General features: G+C 38.2%; 1 protein-coding gene across 3 annotated transcripts in view; it reads right to left on the bottom strand.

Annotated features, from left to right (window-relative positions):
- Positions 1–12,054, bottom strand: part of PPARG (peroxisome proliferator activated receptor gamma) — a 58,863-nt gene that overhangs the window by 12,311 nt on the left and 34,498 nt on the right. For all 3 annotated transcript variants that reach the window (XM_054216070.1, XM_054216072.1, XM_054216071.1), the window contains exons 3-5: positions 10,774–10,943; positions 9,714–9,852; positions 2,907–3,106 (exon numbers count right to left, since the gene is read on the bottom strand). In XM_054216070.1, the coding sequence (XP_054072045.1) occupies positions 2,907–3,106; positions 9,714–9,852; positions 10,774–10,943 (509 nt within the window). The remainder of the gene's footprint in view (positions 1–2,906; positions 3,107–9,713; positions 9,853–10,773; positions 10,944–12,054) is intronic.

The raw sequence follows: 12,054 nt of genomic DNA, 5'->3' as shown, positions 1-12,054 counted from the left end.
AGAGTATATTCACATTTTGGTTACTTCACATACTGTCGTGTACTTTTCAAGTTTTTATCCCTCTAGAAAGTGCTGCAAGTAATATCAACTTTATGGTATTGATTGTCTGATAAATTTAACCTTTTGCTGTTAATTCCTTTAAAATAACAAAGTTAGGATATATTTAAACTCAAACAACTCGTCAATGGGAAAGAAAACACAAATAACATGATACAAACTACAGCAGCACAATTCAGAACACAAGAATGAGTCTGACTGAAATAAACTCAACTGGAATAAATCAATTTTGAAAGCAGATTAGAAAAAGTAGTGCCAGGAAAACTTTTGTTAGGATCTGGAAACAATCTGTTTCAGAATACGCAGAAGAAGCTTCTGGTTTTAAAGAAGTGGCTAAGTGGGGATTTCTTGAATATCGTGAAGAATCTTTCCCTTAGAGGGTAAATGCCTAAATAGTTCATTGCTGCACTGAACAAATATCTACTCATACCAATAGGTTTGTTAACATACTTGATTAATTAACTAAAACACAAGGAATTATACACCAAAAATTGGACTAGAGAAATGCATTTTTAAATTTAAGATCTTCTGCGATTACAGATTCTAATGCCTCATTCCCACGGGTGCTCATTCTCGTGGGTTTATGTTCACTATAAGCTGTGGACCACATCCAAAAATAACCCTAGTGAGGGGTCCTCTCCCACAGAATCAGACTCTGGAAACTCCTAAAATTCTATTCCTATTTGATTAAACCAGTCTTGAAGTCTATTCAGTGCTAAATGATTATGGAATTTTTAAAGCTGGAAACGGCTGCTTTCTTCAGCGGTGCCTTCTGGAGAGGCCACTGCCCACGGCTGCTTGTCACTACCCACCACCTGGGGGTTACTGCTCCCACCTCCCACGGCTCTGCAGGTGGAGATGGGACAGCGTTCCGCCATCCCTTTCAGGCCGAGTGGAACACAACGCTCCCACCCGCTCACGCTAGGAAGAGAGCTTTCAAAATGCTTTAGTGAAGTCAATATTCTGCTGCTTACAAGACCAATGGAACTCGGGCCGTCACTTGTGCAGTAACCACAGGCAAACATATCTCCAGACCATGAGCTTCAGCTCAAGAGAGCGTGAGGTATGGCACTACTTTTCCTCTTGCACTAGCATTTCAGTGTGAAACTGAAAAAATAAACACACTGCCCTGAAAAAGCCAGGAGGATAAGGTATTTTTCAAGATGCAATGCTATTTTGGCAGCAGAAAAAACATTTCATATGTGTCTGTACATATGTGCAGGCACATGCAAAACAGTGGAATAAGACGACTATGGAGCAGGCTTTTAAAAGGCATGTTTTAGTGCTAGTAGGTCATTCCTTCCTTCTCTTTCTAGAAAATGTTAAGCGGGAGCACCAAGTACAAGAAAAAGTAATCTATTCTGTTCATGTACGTGTACTATAGAAAGACTATACTATGTCACCAGCCTATTGACATTAGAAGATGAAAATCAAGAAAGACTTTAAAATAGCTAAAAGACTTTTAATATAAAGATTCAGATGAGCTTTGTGAATAGAATCTTATCTCAAATGAGCACTGTATATCCCAGAAGAGGATGCGTTAGTCATTTGAGTTTTGACACACCCATTTAGCCTATCCAGTCATTTTCAGTTAACGCAGATGACGTAGCAATTAAAAAATCACATAAAATTAAACTATGCTCATAGTAAACAGTTTGATATTCCAAAGCACAAAGTCCACTATGGTTCAAGTAACATAAGAGTTGTAACCATTAAATGCTGAATGTGGCTCTTTCAGTGACCCTCAAGTGGACTCAGCGTATCACCTTTCTGCAGAATAAGTGAACCGTGCTAGCGCCAACGTTGTGTACTCCATGATGAAAAGTTACTCAAATTTCAAGCGTCCACCACATCTCAAGTTTTGATGTGAGGGGTACAACCAAGTTAGGGACAATATTTAAATTATGATTTTAACTGCCTTTAAAGAAGAAAAGCCTAAAAAAAACCTCTGAATTCTTTCTTGGTTTTGAAATTGTTAAATAAAATAAATACAGTCTCCATTGTAATCCTGACAATACGACTTCTGCTGATCGTTCTAGAAAATATACCAAATTAAGAGTTATTAGTTTTGGCAAACTATTTTGCTTTTTAGGTATTAAAATAGTGACAAAATTTAAAACCTGCCGTAATTATCAGATCTTATTTATGCTCCTTCTCACCGATACGGAAGATTGTTATGTATTGCCAGTGAAGTTTCCAAAGCAACCAACAAATATACATATCTCTATACCTAACTTAAAAGATTGTCTTGTACATTAATCTAAAATTCAGATTGCACCACCACAGGATACTGATCTGGTCCAAGATAAGCCAGTTAAATGCAGCAAGTCATCAGAGCATCATAAGAATGAGCATCATAGTTAAGGCTAACGATGGTGCTGGTACTGGGAATCATTTGACATTTGTGAAAAAGAGTATTCCTTTGGGTACAGCTAGTACTGATGAGATGCTCTGATAATGTGCCGGGAGCCGGATGCTTGAACAGTATAGCAACCCATTGCTGACAGCTAGATACCACCTTAAACAGATAGTGTGGAAGATAACCTTTGGTGAAGGAGAAGGAAAACGGGAAGAGTGGATCAGAGAATACAAAAAGGTTAGGATGACCTTCAAATTCTTGTACTGGTTTCAAGTATTTTATTAGGTGAACTTGGAGTTTTTTCAAATAATGTTTACTTATCCTATCTAAAAACATTTCCTGTGTTTCAGACACAGCTTGAAATATGTAACTGCCAACAGAAAAGTTTTGTTGTTTTTTTTTTTTTTTAAAAAGATGTGTTGTCAATGTTGTAAATCATTTACTCAAAAGAAAGAAAGAAATAAAAAAAAAAACAACGGAGGGAACTAACTGATTTGTCTGTTGTCTTTCCTGTCAAGATCGCCCTCGCCTTGGCTTTGGTCAGAGGGAAGGACTTTATGTATGAGTCATACAAATGCTTGGCAAGTGCTCGTAGATCAGCAGATTCAGGGTTTAACTGGTCGATGTCGCTGGAAATCTCTGCCAAGAGCTTCTCCTTCTCCGCTTGTGGCATTCGCCCAAACCTGATGGCTGAAGAAGATGACAAGCAATTACTATAGCTATAGATGCACCTAAAAAAGCATATTTTAATAGCTTTTTATGTCACCTTTTGTTATGAGCTCTTCATATTTTTATTGAGAGAGTACTTCGGCTAGTAAGAGAAAGAGGATTTTCTCCAGTAATATAGGCAAAACAGCTGGAGTGCTTTAAAGAAACGCAAACAAACAAATCTCAAAGAGGAAATAATTTAGGTGCCCAAACAGTGAGATTACAATATCTTGCTTGGAAATGCAAAACTATTGTCAGCTCACCTGTCGGTGAAAACCACTGCTTCTATCTCCAATCTAAATAAAATATAAAGAATCTTTAAGATATTAAAGTTCTGTTGGCTTAGGGTAGGAACCACCGTTCCACCTTGTATTGTTTTGGGCAAATCACCATATGGATCTCAGATTCTTTATTTGTTTAGAAATAAAATACTCACATGCCTTGCAGGAATAAATTCCTAAATAGTTCAACAGAACTTAATGTAGCAAGTGCTATAAAATGGTACCAAAAGAATTAAGGAACGAGAAAGAAGGTTGTGCAGGGAATAAAAAAGCCAGAAGAGGCCAAGTTCTTCATGGCAACTCTATGTGGATGCAGTATGGAAGGAACAGGTCGTGTACCTTGTCCTGTGATCTCCCAATTGCTGCGCACCAAGGTGAGGCAGGCTGCAAACCTCCTCCTTTTACACCTAGGTACTTACTATCCAAGCCACTATTTATTCATGAGGGGACCAACTTGGAAAATATTTCAAATGAGCCATCAAGAACAGGACTGATTTATCAGATGATATTTCAGTAAACAGAATTTATTTTATTTTATGACAACAGAACAGAACAAAAGAGCATCAAAACAAAAAACAGAAGGAAGAAATAAAGGTTTGCATTTTGGCCTTAGGAGGAAATAGCCAACAAATTCAACTCCTCCTCAACGCCTCTTTTTTGAGGAAGAATTTGCAAACTGAAGAGCAAAGTGAAGTCCAGCAAGACTTCTCAGACTATTACAGTGGACTTGTTAATCTGGGAAGAAAGCAAGGCAAATATTAGCCTCATATAAAGGACTGTTACCAGACTGGTAACAAACATCTCGCTAGAAACTCATACCTGAGGGAACAGACTAGTGCTTGTTTTTTTCACATAAGTTTGCCAGAATTGAGGGGATAGATTCTTTTTTCAAACTTACGGCAGTTTTCGACATAAGCGTATCTATCTACTGGTGCACTGATAGTGCCGGTATAAAACAGGTTTACTTTTAGTTGTGAGTATAAAACAGCAGCACGGTACGCATACTACATTTTCTAAGTATGCCCCTTATCCTATACCCCGATTCCTGTGCAGAGCCTCTTGTCTCCCGTCCAAGAGCCTCTTGGCAAATAAATTACAGTATTTGTGCTGGCAATTTGGTATTGCTAAACAACATATTGTTGATAGTTCTCTGTTAAAAGTTTACAATAGCACTGGCATAGAATTTATAATAAATGGTAACTTACATTGGGTTTATTTTTTTAATGGAAAATAAGATTGACGAAGCGTGTTCCAGAATCATGTTCCTGGTGTGCTCATCTATCCCCAAAAAAGGATACCAAATTACCTTTGCAGAGTAGGCATGTGTTACAAGCTCCAGTGCATATAATATAAAATTGTTTCCATCTACTGTTAATAGTTCTAGAGTAGGCGCCTTCTTTAACTTATCATTTATGTTTATTTTGCTCGTGATGGTGATACTTATTTTCCTGAAAAGTGCTTTGAGATGTCTGCATGAAAAGTGCTATAAAACCCAAATATTTTTTATTACTTGTCTACTTTGCTTTGTTTCACTACTCTTTCTTGTTGGAATCATAGCTCATTTTTTGTTTCCATGTGTTTGAGAATTTGTGATTAGTTTTATGAACACAAGCACCCTTATGTATAATCTATTTTGGAGTTAAAGCCCAAAGGTGTGGAGGAAGACTATGTCACACGATACATGATTAAAGCTGCATAGGAATTTGCTATATATTTTTAAGGAATATTTGATATAGGTTCGGCATAGGGTCTCATGATGCTAATTTTCCTATGAAGATCAGATTCCTGGTTTCTTTTTAAAAAGAGATTCTTTTAAATTCCTTTTGTGTAAATTAAAGAGGAAAAAACCCCCTACAAACAGCAAAATAAATAAGCGCTACTGCCAAAGGTAACATTGAATTATATACAAGCCTGTTAAAATGCCGAGATTACTTTGAAAGAAAATTAGCACGTACGTTGTTATACGGCAAACTGGGTTATAAGCATTGCCTTCTGTTCTTGAACACTTGCATGCTGCATTCGGAATTGAGCTAGATCACTCCTAGAACAGAAAGCTATTGCAGCAATGCCAAACGAGTCCAAACTCCCCGTTATTATCAAAGAAGGCACCAGCTGATTAGCTAATCAAAGCAGTATAGCGGGGTTATCTCTTACTGGCCTAAAACACCCCTGGTTGGTTTAACAACCTGCTGGAGCGGGATTGCCAGCTATCGGATCACAGCGCTTCAGCAAAACAGCCACTAATAGTCCCAGAGTTTGCGCTTAGCAGATAGGACCAGGTCTCCTAAATACTTCACTAAGGATGGAAATGAGATCTTACGGGTTTTCGTATTATATAAAATCTTAGGGTGTATCTTGTTGCCTACCATAGCAGTTATCAGACTTTTACATAAAATAATCTGGCAATAATGAAATCCCTCAGGAATCTCATATATTTTCTCATGTTTAGAGTTTGAAAACTGTGCTTAGGGTAAAGTTCATTATGCACCTGTATTTTTGTACGGATTGTACATTTATTAGCAGTCTGTCAGTCTTGCATGTGTTTCTTTCCAAAAGTGTGGTTTCAGGATGGATTGGTAGCATTCGATTTTTCATGATCCACTTTTAAACACTGTCCCTATTTCATGAAAATATTTGTCTTGGAAGATTTCTGATGCTATTCATGAATTACGAGAATAAAGTTTCCTAAATAAGGTGATCGGGGACCCAAAAATATACTTTAAATATAACAATTTGTTAAGAACATAAAGAGTTGTGAATAAAACATTCCTATCTTGTAATTTCATAGGCAAAAGGATAGCTTTCAAATTTTTTTTTAATGTTTAGAATATATTTTTTAAGTATTATATTAGTTGCAGCAGATTCTGTTCAATGTTTATTAGCATTGCAGGCAAAGTTTGGGGCAAAATTCAGTTTTGTGGTATTAGCCTAGTAGCTTCCTTTTGGAGAAGTCATTGTCATTTTCAGGGGACTGAGACAAAAGTCGGGAAGAGATCAGGCACCAGAGGGCTTAGAGAAGGAATTTGGAAAGTGGGATTTTGGGTGAGAGGAGAAGTAGGAGGGATTGGTGATATTTGCAGAGGTTAGAGTGGAAAACGGGGAGTTCACAGGCTGGATAAGCGTTCACAGCATTTCTGGTGGTTGAGGAAAATTTAAAGGATAGGCGGCATGATCTTCTCCCTCCCCATCCTTCCCGTGACCCTGCCTTCATCTTCTGTTTCCCTGGACCACTTATCCTCCTTGCTACTCTATCTTCTCTCTCCTCCGTCTACCAGCACAGCAGGCGCAGCTTCCTTATCTCCTGGCTGCCTGGGAAGTGGATCAAGGCAGGATCTGCAGGGGCAGGAAGGGCAGGGAGAAGCAAGCGTGCTGCTAGAAGAGATCTGGCAATATGGCATGCTGCTCACGCTGCAAGGGTGGAAGGGGTTCAGGTGGCAATTTCTTTCACAGTAATAGACGATTGTGCAAGTCTGGGCACGTGCCTGCAGCTGGAACGTATGATGTCTCTTCCTTTCCTTGGGCAGTTATTTATTTACTTGCATTTACATTATTCTCCAAACGTCAGTGATAAAAAACCAATAATGAATATAGTAAGACACTACATGCTGGATTATATTCTTTGCCTTTCTGTGGAAAAACTAGGATATTTGTCCTTACACCACATTTTAAGGCTTGGAGAAGTCACTACAATTGCTTATAGGCTATTCCATATAGCACTCTACTCTTCTGATTGTCTCGATTGTTTCTGAGCATAAATGAGTCCCCAGATAGACAATAAACATGGTTTCTTACACCAGAAAGCGCAAGATAGAGCCAGGGCGGATACCTGACTCAGTTTACGGGGAGGCATGTGCCTAGGTTGAGCAATTCACTGCTCCCAGAACTGATAATAAAGACATATTGCCCATGTGTGCTCTTTTTCCCATTACAGTTGTTGGTTTTATATAAATAGTACTTCTGGTAGAAGAGAAAAAATTAATGAAGTTTCTGAAATAAAAGAACCAAGCTTCTGCTTAGTGGTACTTCAGAATACAATCTGAGCAGTTAAGGGTTAAACACAGAGTAGCACTGTGGCTAGAGAAGGAAAGGAAAACAATATTCAAAGCATGAGAACACTACTGTCTTTTTTAACCTTCAGCCAAGTGGTATGTAGCGTTTATACGTGAAAAAATGTGGCAGTATCTCCTTACATTCCCCATTTTTTTAAGCGCCCTATTCATTTTGCAATAATACATCTATGCAAAGATAGTCATAGATTGGAACGTCCAGGCACAAATAATCCACATTCTGATTCCAAGCATTTAAAATTCAGATAATTTCACTAGCCAAATAGATGTACTTTAATCTGTAGATGTAACATAAAAACACGTCTCGGTGTCATTGACAACATCCAGTGTTGCATTTCTGCATGCTTCTTTATAAAGGCCTGTGTCTTCAAAGGCAAAATTTAGTTCATTTTTATAAATTTGTTTGTTTATAAATGATGGAGTAATGAGGGGGGTGTTTCATGAAATGTAATGTGACCAAAGTGGGAAAAAAAGGCAAATGTAGAAGCCAACACTTGACTATAAAAACTACTAAGACCCTGTTAGGTGAACTCATGGGGAGAGCAAATGAAAGCGTTCCTTCAAGCCCTGGGACAGATGGCTTTGCCCTTTCCCCCTGCTCTCTGTGCCTCCCCTGGACACCCAAACCATGACCCCTGCTGGTGCCACAGCTTCTGCCTTGGCAGAGACTGAACAGGAAAAAATGGCAGGTGAAATGTTACTTTAAAAAATATTTCTTGGGCCTTTATGTTACTAAGCCAGAGAGAACGGTCTTGGCCTTCCTCTTCTGATAGAGCTGCACATGGTTCCCATTGACATAATTGGAAGCCGTGTTGCTAGGTTATGAGAGAATTTGGCATGCACCTTGAAAATAATAATAATAAAACCTCCTGAATTACTATAAAAATACCCACAGTAGCATTTCAAAATTAGATTTATTTTTAAGTGTTACTGTTGCATCCCAGGAACTTGAAAACCATATTTTCTATTAGCAAAACATTTCCCATAGCAATTTACATTCACTGCATGTATTAACTTCGCAAACCACAGTTAAGCTTTCCTCCTGGGGACAGTACACTCATTTTTTTGCACTGAAAATAATGAAAGTTCTAAAAAAAACCGCAGAGAAATTATTTTCCCAGTCATGTTTGCAATTCTTTACCCTTAGAATTACATAAGTCTCTATGTTATGACATTTAATTCCTGTTTTCACTCAACTTTGCCAAAGCAAGGCAGCAAAGAATCTTCATTATGTCTTTCTGTCCAAACATTCGTAAGTAAGTATTTCCACATGAATTGATATGTTAATTTTAAAGTTCTGAGGGACTTTCTTCTCAATTCAGGAGAGCGGTGTCTTCATATGCATAATGCTATCTGCTTACCTACTGTAGAGGAGGCAATCACAGACCCATCCACAGTTGCAAACACCTCTGCAATCTAAGACTCGGACATACTGGCAATGGAAACACTGCTTACAGGTCAGGCATGGGAAGGGATATGCACCTCTGGAGGGAGGAGGGCTCAGACAGCGCGTGCCACACAGGAATCACAGCTAGACACACTATACGATGAGAGGCTGACGGCTGAACGAGCATGCTAAGAAACACTACACTCCTACTTACCACACATTGGAAGCTATGCCCAGATGTGGCTATCCTAGGAAGGAGGAGGACAGGGTTTTTTTAAAACAGTACAGGGTCTGGCCCATTCACTTAAAGTATGTCATGTTCTAGCATGAGGAAGTGGTAACTTAGCGATGCTAACAATCCTCGATAAGTGTCCTATGCATCAAATTCAAGTTGTTATTATTCACAAACTTTCAGCAAAGTCTCTAGTCCATTTTTCATAACTAAGTTTTCCACTTACAGGAAAGGGATATTGAGTTACACTGTGCAAAACAGTCTTGTCAGAAAATAAGACAATGAACTGAAAAATAACAGTTACACTAGGAATGTGTTCGGGAAGAACAACCAACAGTGTAATGAGCAAGAATGATGGAGAGTAAAACCGACTCCTATGTTATATTGTGTATTATATCAATAAGTGCAGATCTCTACCTATCTGATTTTTATATTGAAAGTAATCTCCAATCAGCCTCCTAAACCCAGGCAATCTCTCCGATACATATTTCTAAACTGCCTGGTGTAAAGAAACGGAAGACAACTCTAGATGTTAAAGCAGCACATTCAGTAGTCATATTAATGCATCGTGTTATTTTTCAGATGAAATATGATTGTTTTAAAATACGCTTTGTGCACTTACCGTTATGTGACATTCCAACAGCGAGGCATTTCTGAAATCTGCAGTATTGACATTTATTTCTGCTTTTCTTATGGATGCGGCAATTAAGATCACACCTGTCATAAATTAGCTTTAATCTGATTGTTCTTCGAAAAAAGCCCTGGAGTAAACATAAAAGCACATAAAAGGATGTAAGAAGCTGCCCGTGTCATTGCCTCACGTCTCTATACATACAAAGCACCTTTTTGTATAGACGCTGAACTGAACTTTGTTTTTGAGAGATTTGCTAAGGAAGGCAGGCTCGTGCGATCGTACTGTCTGCTCAGCACAGGGCTCCTCTTCTCAGTGTAGTACCATTTCCAACCGCGCTTGATAGAGGGATGGAAATCTCAAAGAGCTGGGGAAGCTCATGGGAAGCAATGGGGTTTGAAGGACAGGAGGGCCATAAGTTGGGAACTCTACAGACACGCTGAGCACGAAGAACACTATGCCAGAGGAAGCGAACTTCCACTTGTTCCACCGCTCATGGGGCAGTTTGTTATAAAGTGAACGTGATATTTTAAAAATTTAAAGTTTGCTACCAATGTAGAAAAATTTTTATAAATCACAACAAACCAAAAATTTTGCCGACAGCAGTTTGGTCTCAAGTAAATAAAAAAGGTTATGGGTTATCTGTGTAAATTTTCTTTCCCAACTAAGTTTTTTTTTTATGCTATTTAAAATATTTATTTTCCTTTTTGAGCCTGAGTACTTAAAGGGAATTTAGATTCTTTCATCTGTTCTATTTCTTTGTTTTTGCAAAGTGCTGAACTAATTTTGCAGGAATGAAATATAATTGCATAACTGACAAAAGTAGAAGAAATGCAGAAAACACTCAAATAGATCAGTAGCATAATAAAAAAAGCTAATTATATTTTAAAAATCTTGCACGTATTAAGCCATAAAGTATATGCAGTACACGTAGAACAATTTAAAGACCTGAACCTTTTTTTAAAAAGCACGGATGTCTTATTTTACCAAGTCATTATTCAGATGAAAATAATATCAAATCTTCCGGAAAAATATGTTTGTGACAACTTACCTTACAACCCTCACACGCGTGCACACCATAATGAAATCCAGAGGCCTTGTCCCCGCAGACACGGCATTCGATAGCCATAAGGGAGTTGGAAGACTCCTCATGAGGTTTATTGTACAACTGAACTTTTTCTGAAAAATAGGGTGGGGAAGGAGGCTCCAATTTGATTGCACCTGTGTATAGAGAAGATTTAAATGATAAACTCAAAGTGTAATGCACCATAGAGAAGAAGCAGCAAGGCTGGGATCTTTAAATCAACCATTACTGGTCAGAGAAGAAAGCTGTGACATTTGAGGCGCTACCAGTACATCAGATCACATCTCCAGAGCGACGTAACAGACACAGTATTACAATAAGGTGAATGGTTTTCTTCTCCAGACTGGCTGCACTGTACAAAATATAAAGTTTTCTTTCCCATACAAACTAGGTATCAAAGTAAAGACAAAGAGGATTTATCCTACGTAAACTACTGTACTCTCTGGCTTGTGATTAAAGTGTTATGGACATTTCTAATTAAACAACAACAACAACAAAATTATTAGCTGGAAAATTGTCTTTGAAATTTTTTCATAAGTAACCCAGTGGTACATGGCACCTGCTTCGCTGTACTACCAAAATTAAATACCACAATTTTCCTAGGAAGAATTCTCTGAAAGAATTCCTGTACAGATTGCTACCAACAAAAGTGACGTCAGGTCTAAGTAGGCTAAGCGCATCTTTGAAAGAGTTCCAGGTACAGCAACCTCACATTCCTGCTTGAGCAGAAATGAAGTAACAACTTGTTCAAGAATAGGTCACTTCCTTTCTTAAAAGGAGAGTTCTGTGTACTTTTTTTTTTTTTACTGTAACTGGCGAAAGAGCAGCATTTTTCATAGTATATAAATATTACTAGCCCAGAAAGCTCCAAGGTGATGCCTGCATTAGGAACACTGATACCAACGCTGGGACTCAGATGTAGCCAATATTTCTACTCCATCAGTTTCTTAGGCTCTTTGGAATTTGAAAATTACACATATTAATAACTAATATGCTATGTATGCTGGGGCATTTTTTAACATCCAGGATATTTATTCTGCATTGTGTGCATAGAGCTTCAGAGGACAATTTACACACAAGATGCATGAATAGGAGACTGGAGGTTTCAGAAACAAGTGGTGACGTTCATGTGTTTAATAAAAAGTGTTCAATGTCATTTTAGACACTTTATGATACCTTGCCTAATCTCCAACTGCTGCTCTGGAAGGGTGAAGGTCTGCTATATGTATTCTGTCTTTTCTATCTGCC

Source organism: Rissa tridactyla, chromosome 10 (assembly GCF_028500815.1).
Source record: "Rissa tridactyla isolate bRisTri1 chromosome 10, bRisTri1.patW.cur.20221130, whole genome shotgun sequence".
NCBI lineage: Eukaryota > Metazoa > Chordata > Aves > Charadriiformes > Laridae > Rissa > Rissa tridactyla.
This window is presented reverse-complemented; position numbering and strand designations above follow the sequence as displayed.